Genomic DNA, 22,610 nt, shown 5'->3' with positions numbered 1-22,610 from the left:
AAAATGAGAAAGAATTTTTTTTGGTAGAGAGAGAGAGAGAGAGAGAGAGAGAGAGAGAGAGAGAGAGAGAGAGAGAGAGAGAGAGAGAATTTATCTCTTGGGGGTATTCTCGAGTTTTCTGGGGTTCTCGTGTATGGTCTTGGTTGAGAGGGCAATGAAAGGGTTACGAGTCTGTGGTTTTAGGTTAATACATTGTAATCTTTGTAATTTTGCTTTGTTATAGTGTAAGGTCGTGTTAGAAATGCCAGCTCAGCCGCCGTCCTCTGCCCTCTATTAGTAAGGGCAATGAGATTCACGTGGATGTATGCATCTTAGGCGAACCACGTAAAATCTTAGTGTTCATCTTGTTGCTTGCTTTTTTTTTTTACTATTCCGTTTGTTTATGCATGATTGGATTGGAATGGATTTGCCTAGTGGGTTTTTTTTAACAAGCAAAAAAATGGGTTTGAGATGTTTTGGGTATTGGGTTTTCTGAGATAGATTTTCTTTTCCCTCTTTTGTGTTGAAATTTGAATGGAGGAGGTTGTAGAATTTAAATATAGGCTGGGTGTTGTTAAATTATTCCTAGTTGTTGAGGTTCACTTCTTTCTCTTTGACTTAAATGCTCCATCTTTTTCAAAGAGTATGCTTGTCTCAGGGGCAACACACTTTCTCATGACTAGATACTAAATATTACTACCTACTTGTAATATTGTAAATAAATTTAATTACTAAGTTATGGTCGATCATACTAAATTGAAAATATAAAATTAGTATACATTGCTGGTCCTTGACTAATAGAGCTCTTGACTAAGTAGAAGTTCCCAAGAAAGACAGAATTCATCTTCTCAAGGCAAAATCTACAAAAGATTTAAGAGACCTATTTTATTTTTTTATAATAAGGACTGGTTTTGCTTGGAACCTCGGAAATTGTGGCCTGATTCCTCCTATTGATTTGATGAAAGGGATGGGACCCACATAATTTCATGGCGTAGTCTACTCTAGTACTGTAAGACTAAGTAAAATGAAAGACATGCCAAGATATTTCTTCTATTCAGAAACTTTCGAAATTATAAAGATTCTACCACAAATATCGACCTTTGGAAGGTTGAATTGCTTGGTAGTGGTGAATAGAGTATGTTGTAAACCAAGCTTGGGAATGTGATTCATGTATTTTATTGCTCCCACCCACGCAAGTGATTGCTTGCTATGATTTTCATCACGGTCATCTTTATCATCATCAATGTATCATCATTTACACCATTGAAAGGCCAGTTAAGGGTGTACTACTAGTCTTTGATGGGTAACAGAAAATCACTACAAAGGAGGGAAAAGTAAGAATTATTTTATATGTAGGGGAGAAGGTTGGTTTTTGGCGTATACATTGGAGTTTCAAGATTCCCTTTGTGTCATCATGGACTCCTCCGAGTTGACTCTCTTTTACTTCAACAACTCAATCAAAACTCATTTGACTTTCCTGAGTTATAAATCACTTTAAAGATTTGTAGAATGCACTGCTGCAATGCGGAAACTTGGAACTGTTACTGCTTTCTAAGCTCAAAACAATCTAAACACAGAACAATTGAGTGGTTTGACACAGGGCTAAGAGAAAGTAAAATATTCATGAAGAATGGATGATTACAATATTTTATTTGAATTGGTTCCAACATAATACAAAAGCCTAAGGGGGCAACTCTAGGACCTACGAAATCTGATTTTTTCATCTGAGCTATGTAGCAAACTGAAGTAAAGCTTCAAGCACGGCCTCTCTCGATGGTAGAGCAGGAATTGCTCCTCTCTCCTTCACTGTCAATCCCCCACAGACATTTGCAAACTTGAGAGCTTCTCTCAATCCGTCTTCATCCTATAAAAGTAAGAAAAATGTACAAATCAGCATTGCAGCGAATTCTTTATTATAAACTCATTTAATCAGTGGAACATAAATGATTGAAAAGAAACACACACAGAGAGAGAGAGAGAGAGAGAGAGAGAGAGAGAGAGAGAGAGAGAGAGAGAGAGAGAGAGAGAGAGAGAGAGAGAGAGAGAGAGAGAGAGAGAGGTGTTCCTGTGCCTTTTCGGGGCCTATCGGTTTCTCGGATTCAAATGAGGCGGAACTAAGAGCTGCATATTGCGGGATAAAGCATCTGGAAAGAGGGTCTTACGAGCGACTCTTCAAATGTTATATCATGGCTTTCGGGTTTTGCAGCTCCTCCCTGGAGGTTCCTTTCTTTAGTAGAGGAAATATCTGATTTAGTGTTAGGCTCCTCGATTATTTTTAAGCATGTAAGGAGGTCTGCTAATTCTAAAGCAGATTCTCTAGCGAGATCGGGTGTGAATAGGCTAGGTTTGGAGTGGTTTGACATCCTCCCCCCATGATTTTGCTGTAGTTCTTGTGCTCCTAATGTAATATCTAAGGACCATCTCGGTTCTGTTTATTAATATAGTTCATGTTGCCATTTCAAAAAAAAAAAAAAAAAGGTTTCCTGTGCCATTCCTGCGCTCGAGTGCAGGAACAGTAAGCCCATATATATAGGCATAATGTAGAAAACCATTACGTCATATGAACTCCATGGAATGCCCCAAAAGATTTATGTACCCACGGAAGCATTGGAAGGAGGGGACAATGACTACAAGCCTTCCTAACATCCTAATTTTTTCATGGTTCTTTCCACACCACAATGATGATGTTTTCTCACTATAGTGATCCTTCCAAGTAATGGCAGAAAAAGGAGCAATTTGTGTACAGTCTGAGATGTGAGCTAATCCATAAAATTGTTCTTTCATGGCCAATCGTTGTTAAAACTTAAAATCTCTAATCCCTGCATAATTCAAGCATTGTTTGTGATGAAAATTCCTTTCTGAATGATAAGATGGTTTTTGGTAAATAAAACAAACATAAGACTAGATATGAGTGCAACAAGATGGTCCTTCTAAAACAGATCAACAAAAGAACAAAAGGACATCGAAGCTAAGGGAGCCACCACTATTATATAACATTACAAAGGGCTCTACGATAAAGGTCATGCTTGTTCTCCTCCCCCCTGGGGAAGGCCCCATTCAACCTCCGATCAAAGTTTAATTTGATAGCATCTAGGCATGGGAGTTCCCATCCAGCCATCACCGATTCCGAATGAGACTTGACTCATAAAGATGTCATCGATTGTAACAGAATTTTTCCAAGTAATTTCCCTATTGGCCTCCAAAGAATATAAGCATCATTAATTCATTATTATTATCAATTGATAAGTAGAGGTATAGCTAATCCCTGCTATCTCCCAAGAACAATTATTCTGCCCTCCCATACTGTAAGAGTGAAGCAGGAAGAATCTAATTAATAGTTAGCTTTCCAAATTGCTCATCTCCTCTTGAGCAAATGAATGCAGTAATGGATACAGGGATTTAGGGTTAATTCTTGCTCCCATGCAATCTATATCACTCACCTGTAGTAGTATCATAATCTAAGTTAATGGGTTGTGCACATCAATTGCCCTCCATTCCAAAGGCCAAATGGCTAAACTGTTCAACTCCCACCAGGGAGTGATAAGACCACATCGATTAAAAGGCCAGACACAAATCGGAATGGGTGAAGTTCAATTTTAACTGTTGCGACATACACCAAGCTAAGAGCCTCCTGGAACAAGAAAAATCTACAGCAAGCCATTCTGGTGGCCTGCATGATCTCCACACTGGAAAATAGTTAACTGGGTAGCGAGATTACTCTGCCTTCATAAGTAGACAAAGGAACAAAAATTGGAAAGAGGAGAATCCGTAACAGCAGATCAAAATTTTCCAGTGTCCAACCAGACTTACGGTTTTCCCTTAGGTCATGTCTGGCAGCCATGAATTTTTTTTCATGATAAATTAGTTTTCCAAGTGGTGAGAGAGGCGTAGTGCAGTTGGGAGAAGGGGACTTGAGTGGGCACGAATGAGTAGAGGGTGAGAAGTGGCCAAAAAACAAGGAAAAAGTCGATCATATTTTGGGTGTTCTTTTGTTCCCTTCTTTTCAGGCTTTTCTTACTCTCTCCACAGTCCCTCTGGTATCCATCCCTCTCCGAGCCTCCCTCACCATTGGGTAAGCTAATGTTACAGGAAAAAATTTCATGGTAGCCAAGCATGCCAACTTTGAATGTCGGATGTTGAGCAAATTCCTCTTGAAACCATCATTCAAACTAATCTTGCTCATCTTTAATCACCACAGCGTGGAGCTCTAACATGCTGTCTGAAAGCCTCTATTGCTCCCATGATTGCATCCATGAGGATATTTTGACTACAGAAACATATTCCTATTAAAACCATTATTAAAACTAATCTGGCCCATCTTTTGGTTGCCATCATGGATCTTATAATTTTATCTAATCACCACAGGATGGAGCTCTTGAAACCTTCCATTATTCCGATGATTGCAACCATGGGAATTGTTAGATAACATAAACACAATGCTACTACCATCTCAGGCAGAAGAGTGGTTTCCCAAGCCACCCACGGTTGATTTTCACCATTCTCCTCATTAACCCACAGAAACATGCATTGAAACTTTAATATCTGTAAAAATATCATGCAGGTCTTTTGAAAACCAAACTAAAACAAGGACATTATTTGAAATCCATATAAATAAGAATTAAATACATTTCCAACACTGCCAATTAAAATAGATCATTATATTGAAATCACTAAATGTTCTTTAGGAAGAATAGTATTCACTATGATGTTTAAAAATATCATATGACTAGACTTGGAAGGAAGGTTGGGAACCTAGAAAGGTCACTTACTTAGTTATTACCCCTTAGTGCGTGTTTGGGGTACCGTTTAAAAAACCGTTTGGCGTTTGAAACACCGTTTTGGGGCCAAACGGCCGTTTGGGAGTGTTTGGGTGCGCAGCCACCGTTTGAAACGCCGTTTGAAATACCGTTTTGAACCCTCAAAACGGCGTTTTGCAAACGGAGGGGGGGAGGTCCGTTTGCAAAATGCCGTTTTGAACGGAGTTTTTAGGTTGTGGAATTTTACATGTTTACCCTCACGAAACCCATTATTACACCTTTGTTTTTTTGACAGAAGTTAAAACGAAAATTTTCACCATTCTTCCCCGACTCTTGCTGTGCTCCAAAAAAAGAAGACACGATACTTGTCTTCAACCTCCAAACATCTCCCAAGCAACGACTCTCCAAGCTTCATAGCAGGTACGGATCTCTCTCTCTCCTTTCCACTCATTTTTCCTTTTTTTAATCTTGTTAAATCTCAGGAAATAGGGTTTCTAAAAACCGAAAATTGGATTTTGTGGGTAGTTTCCACTCATTTTCTAGGCACACGTCTGGTTCTTGGGTTTTGCTCTGCAGAGGTATTTTTTTAATTTTATGGATTTTTAGGTTTTAGTTTGCTTACTTTGAGAAGAATTTTTGGGATTTGAAGGTTTGTATTGCACATGTTCTGTTTGATAAAAGCCCTCAGTGGACTTATACAACACATTATTATTTTTTTAATTTTATGGATTTTTAGGTTTTATTTTGCTTGCTTTGAAGAAGGAGTTTTGGGATTTCAAGCTTTCTACTGCACATGTTCTGTTTTTCAAGGCATTTGGCCATTGAACCTATGGAATGATGATTTGAATAAACTTGAGATTGATTACTCTTGAGGTGTGATGCTTCAAAATCCTAGGTTAGGTGCCTAGAACACAAAGTGATTATAGGTTTTACTTTCCTATATCTTTCTTGCTTAATTTATTTTAATTTCAATTTCCGATCTCAGCTCTCCATCCATTAATTTTGTTTGAGAAATACATCCCAAGATTGAACCTTTGTTCCCTAACCTGTCACCCCTTACCCCCTCCACAACCCACTTTTCATAAACCCATACTACCGTCAGCCTACCCTACAATTTCCTAGTTTGAACTGCCCTAAATCTGTTACAGATTCAAGATCTGTTCTCAAAACTCCGGCCTGCATCCTTGAAACTCCACTCTATTTCAACAACCAGCTATAGCCCTGCAACATTACCAAGTTTAAATCCTAACACTAACCCACATTCTTGACATGCTACGGGTTAACCTGTCCTAAACCCCTCCATATACCCTAATGCATCCTTCGAATACCCAACTGCCCAGAGATTATAACCCATACGCCAGTACCTTTCTTGGCCTATTACAGACCCCAGAAACCTGTTTTAAAACCATCCCTCCACGTCTGCCCTGCTCCTACTCCCCTACACCAGTCCCTAATCCCCTTAGAAACCCATCGACCAACCCTTCTTGACTGTCGCAGGTTCACTGCACCTAAAACCTGTCATACTAAGCCACAGTCCACACACAACCCCACATACTAAGCCACAGTCCACATACTACTTTTGTGTGTAAGAAGCAATGATTTTGAAAGATTAATCACAAGTAGACATCATATACACTGAATAAAATGTCATTGCATTTCTCTCCTTGACAACTTCTGTAATAGATAAGCACCCCAAGTTCATGCCTATGGCCAAAATGGATACTATGCGATATCATTGCTTATAAGTAATCTCAATGTGTCTAACTATTAGCACTAGCCAACAAAAATAACAAATCCAGGATACCTGCTATATTTAGCTTTTTGTGTTTATACTCTCTATTGTTGCTTGACCTTGTAGAGTTGTGTAGAGAATTTCTTGCTTACGCTTTGAATTTTTTAGATGGAAAGTGATCAAGCAAAAAAATCTTCCCAGATTACAAAAGGGAAGGCAAATGGAAAAGAGATTATTAAGAAAGCTCAATGGGACACTGATAGCCATTATGCTTGGATTGACATATGTAAGGACTTAGTTAGGAGGGGATTTAAACCTGGTTCACACTTGAGTAAGGAAGGGTGGACGCTAGCAACTGATGGTTTTAATGAGAAGACGGGCAAGGGATTCACTAAGGAACAAATGAAAAATCATTGGGACTCGACTAAAAAGGAGTGGCAGTTGTGGCATTCTTTGTTGACCAGTGCAACTGGTTTGGGTTTTGATCATGCGAAGCATTGCATAGATGCATCAGACGATTGGTGGGATACTCAAATTAAGGTAATCAATAAACTTAAACTTAATTTATTTTTATTATAAGTTTTTTTCCATTTCAGTAAAATGATAATGTTTCTTTTTTTGTTTTGTGTAGAGAAATAAAAAGTATGCGTGCTTTAGGAGTCGAGCCTTGGAAAGGTGCTGGGATCTTGAGGAGTTGTTCTTAGATGTTTCTGCAACTGGAAGACTTGCATTTTCTCCTTCTGCAAGCCATGTTGAGACGCAAAATAGCAAACCATCTACCCCATTTGATATAGAGGAAGAGGGAGATGAAGATGTAGGCACACCAGTATCTTCGAATGAGCCTGTTTATGGTGAAGATGAGACGGAACCAGATGTAGTAGCAAGGAAGAAAGAGCCTAAAGTAAAAGAAAGGGTTGCAAAAAGAAGATCGGTTGCAAATCATATTTCCAAAAACTTAGAGCGTCTCGCGACTGCAGTGGAAAGCAGGAGCACGACTACATCTGTCCGTATGGAGAAGTTTGATGCTGACATGACTAAAATCGTGAGGCAATTAGCCTTGTTGCCAGGTTATGAGAGGGGGTCACTAAATTTTTATGCCGCTTGCAAATTGTTCAAGGTGAAAGAGAATCGTGCATTGTGGGTGGCTATGGGAGATGACAAAACAAAGATTGGTTGGCTACATTATGAGTTGGGAGTCCCATTGCAACCGTCATTCGATGATGACGATGTTTACTATCCCCAGCCCATTGATTAGTTTTCTATCTGTTGGTTGTGAACTTGTGTTACTTGGATGTTGACAAGTGACGTTATTTTTTATCTTGTGATCGATGGTTGTGAACTTCTGATAGTTTTTTGGGTATTGCAACTTGTTGGTTGTTACTTTTATTTTGAACTGGTTGGTTTTTATATGTTTGTTGAACAAGCTCAAGACAATGTATAACTTTTTCATTTGTATACAATTTATTTTGAACTGTTTTTACACTACAGAGGCCTGGAGCATACCAGTAACATCTTCTCTTGGTGTGCCATACGGGATTTGAATATGCTACTTGTTGGTTTTTTATTTGCAGGGAATATGGATTCAGGAGATGGGTCAGATGCATCAATTGAATCAATTGACAGTGACGAAGATTATGATGATGAAGATTTGATGGTCATGGTTGTTGAAGGTGTGCAAGATGCAATTAGGTATTATTCTATGTATTTTTGCAAGACACCTTGCCGAACAAGTAAATACACTGGGCATAAATTTATCATGGACCTATTAGATGGTGCACCAAACCGATACTATGAGCAACTTCGTATGGAGAAACATGTATTTAGGAACTTGTGTAATTTATTCAAAACAAGATATGGGTTAACACCAACGAAAGCAATGTCTATTGAGGAGATAATGACAATGTTTCTGATGACATTAGGACATGGCGTTTCTAATAGGTATATGCAGGAGCGGTTCCAACATTCTGGAGAGACAATTAGCCGGCAATTTCATAAAATCTTAACTTGTGCAATGCGATTTTCGTCTGATATGATTAAGCCAGAGCCTAATTACAATGATATTATTCCTGCATACATCCAAAATAGGGCAAAATTTTATCCATACTTCAAATATTGTATTGGAACTATTGATGGCACCCACATTCAAGTGATTGTGCCTCAAGCAGAGCAAATTCCATATCGAGGAAGGAAAAGTTACACCTCAACAAATGTCATGGCATGCTGTGACTTTGACATGTGCTTCACCTTTACATGGGCAGGATGGGAAGGTGCTGCTCATGACACAAGGATTTTTTCAGAGGCACTGCGTACGCCGGATCTTAATTTTCCTCACCCAAGGGGAGGTAAGTACACAAATAATACTATAAATTTAATATAATATAATATATAACTTTCTTTTCAAATTTTGATGTAGATAAATATTATGTGGTTGATGCCGGCTACCCCAATATGAAGGGATACTTGGCCCCGTACAAGGGAGAAAGGTCACATGTTCCAGCTTTTCGACATGGTACTCAACCAATAAGTGGTTCAAATGAGCAATTTAATCAAGCACACGCCTCTCTTAGGAACATTATAGAGCGCACATTTGGTGTATGGAAAAATAGATGGGCCTTGCTATCCAGAATGCCTAAATTCGATTTAAAAACCCAGATACAACTAATTGTAGCATCAATGTCACTGCACAACTACATCAGAAAGCATGCAAGTCGTGATGAGGAGTTCGATAGAGCTGACCATGATGATACATATATGCCTACTGTTAATGTTGGTTTGGGTTATGATCATGCTATGGATTAGAATGATACATTTGACTATGCACATGATGATGCTTTCATGGGTTCGGTTCGGGACCGCATTCGTGATGAATTATGTTCTATATAAATTACTCATTGTGCCACTTTTTAAATTTATTTTTTTGTGAACAATAGTATAACTATTTATGACAATGATGTTTAATTTTAATTGTGTTGAATGAGATCCTAATGACATTCTAATATTGGGCCTAATGAGAGAGTAGTTGAGTTACATTGAGGCCAACCAAACAATACCCTTTTTGGTCATTTTACCACTAAAACTCCGATTTGGGGCATTTGCAACCAAACACACAATACCTCCGTTTGCCGTTTAAAACGCCGTTTTGATCTGGCCAACCAAACACCAAAACGCCGTTTGGCAAAACGCCGTTTTGAACCAAAACGCCGTTTCAAACGCTATTTCAAACGGTACGCCAAACACACCCTTAATGAAATATTCTAATGTTCGCCTTTGAATAGAGCTTTCCGCTTACCCTAAACTTTTAGTCATGCATTGCATGTGATACATACATATCAAGAGTGTATAAGTTGTTATATTTATGTCTCGAATTTTATCTCATCTACATTCCTATGGCTTTCATACAATTACAATATAGGCCCGAAAGGCCGCCCCTATAATGTCGGCCAAGGCAGCACACCCATAGCACAAAATAGGGGTATTTCATTATGAGATAATTGCACAATTTCCATAGGGAGATGAAATAGGGGTATTTTCATTATGAGATAACTGCACAATTTCCATAGGGCGATGAAATAGGGGTATTTTCATTATGAGATAACTGCACAATTTCCATTAGGGCGATGATATTTCCCCCCGCCCCTCCCCCTCTGCAGTATGCATTCGCCCCCCTTTTAACTTTAACGGTGGGCAACTTTAACGATTTTTGACGTCAAATAACGTTAACAGGGGGGCGAATGCATACTGCAGAGTGGGGGGGAGGGGATATCATCGCCCTTTCCATATTTGGGTAAAACTGATGTACCGTGATTAGGTTTGGGATTCTATATAAGGTTTCATTTGTAGACTATCTTGTACTTCGTAATCTCTGCATATAGTGGAAGCTCTAGGATCGCTGTCACCCATGGACGTAACCATAGAATGTGGCGAACAATGTAAATTATTGTGTTCTTATTGTGTGCTATTTCTCCGTTTTCTTGTGTTTCCATTGAACCCCGGATCAGCAATTCTCACACAAACCGGTATTAGAGTTTTGGGAGAGTTTTGCGATGTTCGTGAAGTTTGAAATGCGAAGTTCAAGGAGGAGAAGTTTGACGGAAAGAAGTTTGGAGGATAAGTGGTAAGATAACAACTTGAGGGTTGTGAGTGTTATCCACTTGTGTCTTGTAGATAATGTGATGCATAGTGTCATAAAGGAGTAGTCTGTGAAGAAGATTGGGATGACTCTACATGATGAAATCACTCACAAATCGGTTGTATCTATACTCTATAGATGAAATAAGGTATGCCCGTCTCTGATCATCTAGATGAGTTTAATAAAACTGTATGTCAATTATCAACTATTGACGTTAGGATTGAGGATGAGGATAAAGCCTTAATTCCATTGTCATGTCTTCCCTCGTCATGCGAAGATCTGATTGCTATTTGCATTATGGCAAGGATTATATTGATATGGAGGATGTTACAACAACCCCTCTCTCACAAGAGACAAGGAAAAGGGTTCTTTATACGATACGCAGGCAGAAGACCGTAAAAAGGGGATCTAGAAGTAATGATAGATCCAAGTCTAGATACAATTTTAAGAACTTTGAATGCTTTTACTATCATAAGGGACACACAGAGAAGAATTGTTGCGAACACAAAGAGAAAGTAGAAACGAAAAGTAAATGAATCCATTGTAGCAGAGCTAGAGGATAATCTGATTATGCTGAAGTGGTCCTTTTTGTGACCATGAGTGGTGGCTTTTCCCATTGTGGATTCTTGTTTCATATTACTCAAATCACATGTGACGGTACTGACTTGACAAGGAATAACATGCCCCCAGTAAGACCATTTGGTTAAGGATTAACAAAACATAGATGCATGAAGGGGTCATGAGGATGTTAATAGATGCACTGCATGTTCCAAATATGAAGAAGAATCTCTTCTCTTTGGGTATTTTAGACTCCATGATGGGAATCAAACAAGTCAACCTCTTAAAGTCTATAAAAGAATGAGGAAGAAGAGCCAGATTAATACTCTCGTGTGTTAGAACAAGTTTTCCTGGCTAGCTGTACTTTAGTGGCATACTTGTAATTGTCTACATTGTTTAGGGGTATTTCTGTAACAGCCTACATAGGACGTACCTGTAATTTTCTAGAGACACCCAAGTGAGCAGTAAAATTGTATTTCCTTCTCAGATTTAAGTGGGGATAAACTGGTAATTTTCTCTCAAATTTGGCAGTTCCCCTCCATAAATAGGGAAGACCTCATTGCAAGAAGGATTTTTGAAATGAATGAGAATTGTGAGATACTCTTGAGATGAGATGTCTCTCCATGGTGTGATGTTATCACTTTGAGTGATCCCAAAGTTCAATCTGATGCCTACCAATCAATAATTTTCCTGACCGGTTCATGTAATAATTTTCCTCTACAGTCACTAAAAAGTAAAAGCCCAATAAAAAAAACCATGATTTGAGAAGCATTTATCTTTCACGAACAAGAATGAAATGACCCTACAGTCACTACAACTCTGGACCATCATAGCCTTGTAAATCAATTTAAGAAGGGTAATGACAACGATTATTATGAAATCACACACATCAAGTCCAATATGCAAAGATTTTCATACGAAATATATGAACATTTGCAGGCAATGCTAAGGGACAAATGGCCCACATAAAGTGAGAGTTTATTCACCAAAACCAATACCTGGAGCAAGGAAGGATCAGTAGCTAATTGCGATAATATTCCAGCAACGAAAGCATCTCCAGCACCAGTAGTGTCTACAGCATCCACCTTTAATCCACTGACCCTCCCATTGAACTCCTATAAAATTAAGAACTCATCATTTCACATCCACAAATAGAACCAAATAGATAACCATGCCAGTTTTAACAATATACTAAGATAAAAATTCAAAAATTATTAGAGAAATACATTTTTGGGTTTGAACATTATTTAATATTTCCTTTAGTCTAGTCCTTTTTCAAAATGTATAACTTTCAAGTAATCTCCCTCCCTCCCTCCCTCTCTCTCTCTCTCGACATAAGGTACCCCCACCCCGGCGGGTCTATTCCCTACGGATGCTAGCAATCGTCCGTAAACAACGCGCATTGGGTAAGCTCAAGGGGATTTGAACTCACGTCAATGGGGAGCAAACCCATGACTTTAAGCCAAAGAACCACACCCGTATGGGTTTTCAAGTAATCTGTTGTTGGAGAAAGTCTTTCAAATTTCAACTAACCTCTTGTTGGAGAAAGTCTCAGTTGCAGTATAACTTTTTTATTTCCCTAATTACTGTGTTTTCAGGAGTTGCGGATGGGAAGATAATTGCTAATGTCAAAAGTCTTGTGGAGTATATCTCCTTCATCAGCATAGCAGTTTTGCTACAGCACCTCATTCGTATTTGATTGGCACTAAATGTGTCAAATTGGTAATTTCAAAAGTCTTGTGGAGTATATATCTGCTCCATTAAAAAAAATGTATCTGCTCCATCAGCACATCAGCTTTTCCACAACACTTCATTCACAATTGGGTGGTGATAAATGTGTCCCATTGGCACTCCCATCTAGCAAATCCATCTTATCTATCTTATGTTTACTAGTACCATGGTCCCACTTATGCTTGATTTATTAACGATCTTCAGTGTGAGACATGTGAAGTATCTAATCTACTCGTACTATTATTGTTATTAATTCAATGAATAATCACTTCATTTATCATTTTTGGATATGGCTACTTTTTGTCGTTCATTGATGAATTTCACAAGTGATAATTAATCTCGTGAAAAATCTATAGAGAATTGTGTTTAATCTTTAAACTGTTTCATAAGATGATTAAGATCTATTCTAGGTTGATTATTAAAAGTTTTAAGATGTGATAACCATATAAAATATATCTTTAAAAATCTTTGGTTTTATATAGAACAGGAAACTGAGATGCACCATCAAACTACCTGTCCATATAAATTACAGATGAAGAGAGACGTAAAGCGAAAGAATCAATCACTTGGCATCACCCAGAGTTCACTTGAGCTTCACTTATTGGACTGAAGGTTTCGAAAGTATGTGCTTTCAAGCTATCTTAACAGCATGTTTCCTAATTAATCAGATCACATCTCCAGTTTAGAAAGGGAAATCCTACTTCCAAATTCTTAAACATGATGTTCCAACTTTTCCTCTGTATTTGTTGATAATCAAAATACTAAAAGAGATAAATTACACTATAGTTCACTAAAGTTTATATTTGTTACAAGTCATACCCACTATTTAATGTATTTATCATGTCCAAGGCTTCTAGTATATTATGATAACCATTGTCATTAAGCTACTCATGCATAGTTCTACTTCTAACTGAATAAACATCATACCAGCCTTCCCCATTCACCTTTCTCATCTTTTAAAACATGTGAATACTATCAGTTGCAAAGGATTGACTAACAGCCAGTTAATTCAACCTCTTATTTCATTCACTTGGCATTCCTAATACACATAGAAAACATGCAAAATTTAACACTAGAATCATGAAATGGATATATTAACATTTCAAATGGCGTGGATCTCCCCACTATTGGTAGCTTACCTTAGAGTAATATCTGCAACCATCTGGGCCCTCAGTCACAAGAAGCAATCTGAGATTTGGATGGAAAAGTTTCCGAACAACTGCATCGTCATATGGGTCTTCTCCTTTTGTCAAAAAGGAAATCTCGTCTTCACTTATCTGTTTCATTAATTCGACCAAAATCAATGTCCCAAGTATTCATTCATGTGTTTGAAGATCGAAGCAAGGTTTTAAATTTTGGTTTCGGTAGATTTTTTTTAAAAATTCCGGTCATTTAAAAAAAAATCGGCTGAAATGACCAAAATTTCAACCGAAATCAAACCCGAAACCGAAATTCACAGATTTCAGTCCCAACCAAAATCCGAAATTTTGGATATCGGCCAAAATTTAAAACCATGGATCGAAGTACTGATTCCCTCTAGAATGGGACAGAGAAAATTAATCTTGATTATATAGGACACATTGTTAAACATATCACTACCTTAATAATATCAGCAGTTTCCCATATGCTCAGAATTCCTTCTCTTGCACTATCTTCAGATGGCCATAGTGGAAGTCTCAGATTGGGGTCATAGGACAGAAGCACACCAGCATCCTTTGCGGCTTTAGCTGCAGCAAGATGGGTTGACTTACATGGTTCGGTAATGAGACTTATAGAACCATAGTGGAAAATTTTAGCCTGCCACAGGATTTATGACAAAGCAGTCTAAATCAATAAAGCAAAGAGAAAATAAGAGAGCTCATCAATAGCTAGGGGTAATATGTTACTTCTAGTGCACTTAATTACACTATTGCCCTTAATTACACTATTGCCGTTGTTTGGCTGTTAGTTTTAATCGGTAAGGTTGCTCCATTGTAGCCTGGTGGTCACAGGTTCGAGTCACGGAAACAGCCTCTCTGCAAAGCAGGGGTAAGGCTGCGTACATCTAGCTCTCCCAGACCCCGCAATGGCGGGAGCCTCGTGCACTGGGCCGCTCTCTTTTTTTAATATATAAATCGGTCTGTCACCAAGTGGAGATGAGGGTGAAGTTACTAAAAATCAGGAGACTAGTGTCTCCGGTGATGAAAAGTTGCTAAAAGAAGGGAAAAGGTCACTCCGATTTTGAGTAGAGTTTTTTGCTTCCGGATTTTTAGCAACTTCTCATCACCGGAGAGACTGGTTTCCTAATTTTTAGGAACTTCACCCTCATCTCCACTTGGAGACACCGATTTCTAATGAAAAAAGGTTCCTAGTACCCAAACATGCCCTATACAATATACATGATTGTCACATACCTTCCTAATGAGATCAAGGTCAAGCTCTGTTTCTTTAAGAAGCATATCAGCGCTAGGATTACGATAAAACATGAACTCGCGTTCACCATCAGCTCTCAAGGTAACAAATGCTAGAGCAGTCCGGGCACCAGGGTCAAAGCGCATTCCCTTGTTGTTGACATTATTTTCCTTTAATATATCAGAAAGCATATAACCAAACTCATCTTCACCAACCTGTGCATGAGTTAGATATATTACAAGATCAGTACGAGGATAAATGTCCCCACATTGGTTTCAAATGGAATGGGATATTAAGGGATGCATCTACCAGTAGTGATTTAGATAGGTGAATTAATAAAATGCAAAAATTTCAGGAACTGTAATATATATCTCTTCACCGTTACACTTGGAAGTTCCAGAATCAGTTCACAACACTTTTTGTTATAATCATGGACACTGGAGAGAGAGAGAGAGAGAGAGAGAGAGAGAGAGAGAGAGAATAATGAATATGCCTCATATGAAGTTGACCATGGCATCAAACCCAAATGTGTCAGGAAAGGATGACAAATGGAGATTGATTGCCACTTTAGGAAGGAGAGTCTCACTTCAAGAGTCTATATGACAAAAAATATTTCTGCAGTAGGTCCGACAAAGGACCTACATATACTAATATAAGAAAAATATCTTTGAATTTCAATTAATTTTATCGATCCAGTTGGATGCGGTGTTTGTAGGTATATATATACTTCATCCTAAATGGTATGTTGTCCTTATGCATGTAGTTTATCTTTTTATCATTATATAACACAGTTTTTTAATGAATTTTTTATTTATGAGGATATTAACATGACCCCATGTACATGTATATAATAACAGTAAGTAAGAAGTTAAAGTTCACTGCTAAAACAGTAAGTAAGAAGTTAAAGTTCCATAAAAAATCAAACTAGAAGTAGCGATTCATCTATTCGGTAATCTGTATTTGGCTATTTTTATATTGGGTATTTTTTTTATCAAGAAACAACAGGGAATAATACCAAATACTCATGTTTTCCTGCATATTTAATTGAATAGTGCACAGATCAAATCAACAAACTTTAGATGATACCTTTCCAATAAAAGCAGATGAACCACCAAGCCGAGCTATGCCAACAGCAACATTAGCAGGGGCACCTCCTGGAGCCTTTTTAAATGCAGGTGCTTCAGCCAATGAAAGCCCACTAATAGTTGGGACAAAATCAATTAGCATTTCTCCAAAACACACAACAAGTGGTGATTCATTTGTCTGAGGTTGGCCATCATCCCCCGAAAATGCTTTTGCGCCTAGGCTCACAATTGTTTTGCAATAAACACAAGTGCAAATGATTTAACTGAGAGACAAAGGTAATTTTAGAAATAAATAAATCATAAAATATACTAGTAATGGACACACACAAAATTTGCAAGAAACACAAGTGCAACGATTAATGAACTGAGAGAAAAATGCAGTCTTAGAAATGAATGAATCATACGACCATTTAAACTGTTAATGAATCCACGAACATGCAAAAAAAAATCATAACCATTCAGAATGCACAATCTGTAGTTAAATATAGGGATGTATCAACACCTGTAGTTATCCCATTCCGCAATAAAAGGCCACTTTTACTTAATCACATGATTATCATCATCTACATCAAGTAATGATGGACTCACTCTGAAATATTACAACAAATGCCGCTGCAACTACAACTATAACAGTAATATTACAGCCACTGTTTCAGGGCACAGATGCAGGCCAAAACGATGCCAAAGCAAATACTAGTCGACTCAATGTGGCGCAATCGAGTACTCAGTTGGCGCAATTGAGTACTCAGTTGACACGCAGAGCCTTATGAATGACAACTTCCGCCCATATCTCCGTAAGTTTATTTTAGTTCATCTTGGAAAGATCGTCAGCATCATTTACGGATTACTCTCACCCTCCTGCGGGAGCATTGTCTCTTTGTTAAAAGATCTAAATGCAGCTTTGGGAAAACTGAGGTTGAATACCTTGGTCATATTGTCTCAAAGGATGGGGTAGCAGCAGACCCTTCAAAAATCAATACTATGGTTGAGTGGCCTAAACCAACCAGAATCAAGGCATTGCAGGGATTTCTTGGGCTGATAGGATATTACAGAAAATTTGTGCGAGACTATGGCAAAATAAGTGCACCCTTAACTGCTTAACCGCTCTACTGCGAAAGGACAACTTCAAATGGGGAGCGGATGCTGATGTTTCTTTTGGGAGATTAAAAGAGGCAATGTCGACTACACCTGTTCTTGCCTTGCCAAATTTTAACAAGATTTTTGTGATAGAGTGTGATGCCTCCATGGTTTTAAATTTCGACTGAAACCGAAATTTCCCGAAATTCCGAATTTCGGACTTTACCAAATTTCGGCCGAAATTTCGGAATTTCGTCGAAATGAATTAAATATTGTTTTTTAATTATTACCAAATTTCGACCGAAATTTCGGAATTTCAGTTGAAGTTTCGGTTTTTGGAATATCCGAAACCGGTACTGAAATCGAAATTTTAAACCATGGATGCCTCTGGTATCGATATTGGTGGAGTACTAATGCAAGAGGGTCATCCCTTAGCATTTACAAGCAAGGCCTTGTCCCCCAAGCACCAAGAGATGTCGGTGTATGACAAGGAAATGATGGCTATCGTCCATGTAGTCACAAAGTGGAGGCTGTATCTGATTGGTCGACATTTCAAAATATTGACAGACCATAAGAGTTTAAAGCACATAATGGAGCAACAGATTTCTTCCATGGAGCAGCATATATGGGTTTCTAAGTTGATGTGTTATGAAATCATCTATAAAAGGGGGCTGAAAATGTGGTGGCCGACGCACTATCACGTATACCGGAGAATGCAGCACTTGTAGCCATATCTATGCCACTCTTTAATGACCTTGATGACATTTGCAAGGAGTGGTCTTGTGATCCTGACATTCGGAACATCATCCATAAATTACAGCAAGATCTCACTGTCGTTTCAGGATACACATGGGACTCATCAGATCTCAGATATAAAGGGTGAATGGTATTGTCTGCTCACTCTTCCAAGAAGCTCAACGTACTTGAGGAACTTCATGCATCACCATATGCTGGACACTCCAGGTTCCTTCGCACATATAAGCGGATATCTCGAGCCTTCAAGGGAATGAAACGAGAAGTCAAAACATTTGTGGAGGAATGCGAAGTATGTCAACGAAACAAAGGTGAGACAGTGGCAAGCCCAGGTCTTCTTCATCCCTTGTCAATTCCGACACAGGTTTGGACTGATATTTCCATGGATTTTACTGATGGCTTGCCACTTTCACATGGGAAAAGTGCCATAGTTGTGGTTGTTGATCGTCTTACAAAATATGCTCACTTTTGCTCGTTATCTCACCCATACACTGCAGCTACTATTGCACAAGTATTCGTAGATAATATTTTTAAGTAGCATGGGATGTCCCAATCTATTGTTAGTGATTGCGACCCAGTGTTCATTAACAAGTTTTGGACAGAGTTTTTTCGTTTGCAGGAGATTAAGCTCAGCATGAGTACGGCCTACCATTCTCAAACCGATGGCCAAACCGAGGTAGTCAACCGCTGCTTAGAAAATTACTTGCATTGCTTCACAAGTGATCGACCCAAGGAGTGGGTCCGTTGGCTTCCCTGGGCTAAGTGGTGGTATAACACGACTTATCACTCCACTACAAAGAGGACACCTTTTGAAATTGTGTATGGGTGTGCCCCGCCTCTCATCACTTCTTACACCCATGGGTCTTCTAATGTGCACCAAGTCGACTGTGATTTACGCGATAGAGACCGTGTGCTGCAGCTTCTTAAGGATAATTTACATGGTGCTCAAGCACGCATGAAGCAACAAGCAGATAAACATCGCACTTAGGGAGAATTCCAAGTTGGTGACTGGGTATTCCTGCGTCTACAGCCTTATCGACAGTTAAAGAATTCCAAGTTGGTGACTGGGTATTCCTGCGTCTACAGCCTTATCGACAGTTATTTAACTGTCAATGTTCGTACTTCCAGGAAACTTTCTCCACGTTTCTATGGGCCTTACAAGGTGCTTAAGCGTATTGGACTGTTGCTTATCAGCTAGATCTTCCAGAGGGTTAAAAAATACACCCTGTTTTTCATGTGTCATGCTTGAAAAATTGAAAAAGAAGCAAGAAGATTATGCCATTGCCCAAAGTCAACTGCCAGCAGGTAGCACATGATCTGAATGATCAAGCAATGAAATCCTCCTTTGTCGACCTGAAGCTGAAGTGAAGGAGGGAATGGAGCTGGAAATCATCCCGGTTGGACAGATGGGTTGTCAAGTGCAATAATCGAGCCGTGATTGGCGTTCTTGTGGAATGGAAAGATTTGCCAATTGAAGATGCCACGTGGGAGCCTTACCATGCCCTCCAACAGAAATTTCTGGAGTTTATTACTAACCAACCTTGAGGACAAGGTTGAAATTGAGGGCGGGGGAATGTTACGATTGTTTCTTTTGTAAAAGATCTAGATTCCCATAGACCTAGGTTTCCATATTTTCCTTTCTTATTATGTTGTATTTTCCTTTCTTATTATGCTGGCTTTCTTTCCTATTTTGCTACCACTGATTTCTATAAATCATGTAGATGCCGTATGGCCATTCTCAAGCAATAATATACGTTTTAGTGCTCTTGCACATTCGAGGCCTGAGTTTCCTCGAATTAACTCCTTGATTTCTTCATCTTTCTCTATTCTTTTTCTTCTTTTTCTTTATTTTCTGCTTTGATAGAACTGTGTTCTATCACTCTTCTCGCACTCGCTTCCCACTCTGGCAACTATGGGATAAATAGTAGTTGGGAAAGATTAAGCATGATATCACTATATATATATATATATTTTCCTCATATATAAATCAATGCGTTTTTAATATCTTGAACGTATTGATTTCTGAGATGAAAAGAGTCTTAAACTGTAATGCAACAATAAACAGAAATCAATGCATTAAAAATAGAAACATAGAAACAAATTCTATCTGGACGAGAGATTTCTAAGATGCAATCCATTGGAATCCCTTACAATTACGTTTCCTTCTTAACAAAGAGATCAAAATTCAAAACCTCATGTACCCATCTAAACAAGAAAATAATAAGCTTAACCAAACGACCTCAACATTAGTGATGTAGTGAAAATCAAACCCTTTTCTTTCTGGGTCTAAATCGGAGTTCCAATCCAATAAAGACCCAAAAAAACAAACCCATTTTACATGACCTAAAAATCAAGCCCTTTTCCCTAAAAATCAGTTCCAAAAGCTTAAAAAAGAAGAAGAAGTTAGATTTACCTTGCAATCTCCGCCTAGGAAGAATCAATGAAGAAGCAGAAGCACTCGGTCTGATGAATTCCTTTTTAAAAATCGATGAAGAGGAGAAATGCTTTGTGGAAAAGCCATTAAAGCAGAGAGAAGTATAAGAGAGAGCCATTGCTAAGCTTCTTCTTCTTCTTCTTCTTCTTCGTTTATAACAAGGTCTGGATCGATTAAAAAAATGAAAAATTATACTTAAAAGCTATAAAGAAAACTCTTAGAACAAGACCCACCTTGTAACGACCATGATTTTGTTTTATAACACCACCCTAATTTCCGCGTTATGTAATAAGGGGGCAAGGTTTCTGAGGTATCCGATTTCTAAACTTTTTAGTGGCGGAAAGAACGAGAGGAATGTTCCCTCACTTTTGGATTCTGGGAATTTTAAGGTTGGAAAGAAAAATTCTTACTTTTCAATGGTTTGATTTGATTTGATTACAAATGAGAAAATGTTTATTTAGAGAGGCCTTCGATTTAGGATGATATGCCTTTAAATAAGCTATAACTATATCAATTTACCTCTAAATCTTGGACTTGAAAAGATTTTCTTAAGGAAAACTCTTTTCATGAGAAATCTTTTTGCTGCACTCCCAAGTGGGCTTTAGGCCCAATCAAGGTTTGAAGTGGCCCATTAGTATTATCTCAATGAATTCATTTCATAGGTATGAAGCTAATGCCATGTTTGGCAACCATAAAAGTAAATTTCATGGAAAATTTGTTTACCGAAGTGGGCCCTTTTATTTTATATATTTTTAGGCATTTTTTATTGGGAGATGATAAATTCGCACCCCATGTAGGATCATTCTCACCCCTTTGACGTGATTTGATGTCAAAAAGCGTTAAAAAGTTTGCCACACAATTCACGTTGTAAGGGGTGTGAATTTATCATCTCCCAATATTTTTTTATTGAGAAATGATAAATGCGGCCCTTTTCATCACTTGGGACACTATACGTGGCAATCATGTCCTTTAACTCCTTCAAATGCGAAGTACATCAGCCCCTTTGCAGTCACAGATTCAATGTTGCTGGGTGTCCCAAGTGATGAAAAGGGGCGCATTTATCATTTCCCTTTTTATTTTACAAAAAGGAATCCTAGGAAAAATAGGGTGGGTCGATACCTAATCAAATAGGTTATCATGATCTTTATTCAATATTCTTCTTTAAATATGCGAGACAAAGAGAAAGTAAATGTTCTTCAAAGAAAATGGAAAAGCTTTTATTTTCTCTCAAACTTAAAAAGAAAAGAAAAGAAAGTGTTAAGCAATAATTCTCTATTGTTTTTCATAGGGAAGTAAATGGAGAAATAAATGAGACTAAATTTCAAAAAAAAAAAAAGAGAAAGAGAGAGAGAAATGGTTTAATTTTCTCTCCAAAATAAATAAATTTAAAAGAAATTTTTTGCAATAGTTCTCTCTTGTTTTTCAAAGGGAAGTAAATGTAGAAGTAAATGAGATTAAATTGAGATGGTGCACCTTGTCGAGATGTGTTAGAGTAGATTCTCTATCACATTGGTTTGGACTGTGGACCAATTGGTTTGGACTCTGGACCAAACCAGAGTCATTGATTTTCTATATAAAGGGCTGAGTTGGCTGCACCCATATTGCCTAAAAGCTAAGCTGAAGTCACTTTCTCTTTACAACAATTATGAGATCCTCATCTTACATACGTAATACAGGTGAAGACCAAGAAGTACATAAATCACATCTAATACTACTACCAATCCCATGTGTATTACGTAATATAGATACTCTTTTGCACTAGAGTGGGATGTTCCAAGTAAGAAAAAGGGGTGAATATATCATTTTCCTTTTGATAGTTAATTTTATGGTGAGCCCCACCATGTATGAGCAAAGTTGTCAATGGATCCCTGGATTGATCCACCTATGTCTTGGTCGCGAACTATTTGGATCCCTTATCTGTCCGATCCTTTTCGGATTTCTCTTTGTATCTGATTTTCTAAGTCTTGGTCACGAACTATTTGGA

The 22,610-nt window shown here is 38.1% G+C and overlaps 2 protein-coding genes across 2 annotated transcripts; one reads left to right on the top strand and one right to left on the bottom strand.

Annotated features, from left to right (window-relative positions):
- Positions 1-1,606: 1,606 nt before the first annotated feature.
- Positions 1,607-21,056, bottom strand: LOC143863760 (putative fructokinase-6, chloroplastic). The gene is made up of 7 exons (XM_077374517.1): positions 20,606-21,056; positions 16,364-16,578; positions 15,280-15,492; positions 14,486-14,683; positions 14,026-14,163; positions 12,154-12,270; positions 1,607-1,843 (listed from the first exon to the last, which is right to left on the bottom strand). Exons 1-7 carry the CDS (start codon positions 20,742-20,744, stop codon positions 1,709-1,711), a joined length of 1,155 nt encoding a protein of 384 aa, XP_077230632.1. The 5' UTR covers positions 20,745-21,056; the 3' UTR covers positions 1,607-1,708.
- On the top strand, positions 6,821-7,854 carry LOC143863977 (uncharacterized). Its single transcript, XM_077374786.1, has 2 exons — positions 6,821-7,008; positions 7,100-7,854. Exons 1-2 carry the CDS (start codon positions 6,871-6,873, stop codon positions 7,721-7,723), a joined length of 762 nt encoding a protein of 253 aa, XP_077230901.1. The 5' UTR covers positions 6,821-6,870; the 3' UTR covers positions 7,724-7,854.
- Positions 21,057-22,610: the final 1,554 nt, after the last annotated feature.

This window comes from Tasmannia lanceolata, unplaced genomic scaffold (assembly GCF_043159265.1).
Source record: "Tasmannia lanceolata isolate RefF3 unplaced genomic scaffold, GAP_Taslan_0.1 ptg000044l, whole genome shotgun sequence".
NCBI classification, from domain to species: Eukaryota; Viridiplantae; Streptophyta; class Magnoliopsida; order Canellales; family Winteraceae; genus Tasmannia; species Tasmannia lanceolata.
Note: the sequence above shows the minus strand (reverse complement) of the source record. Positions and strands in the feature narration are given on the sequence as shown.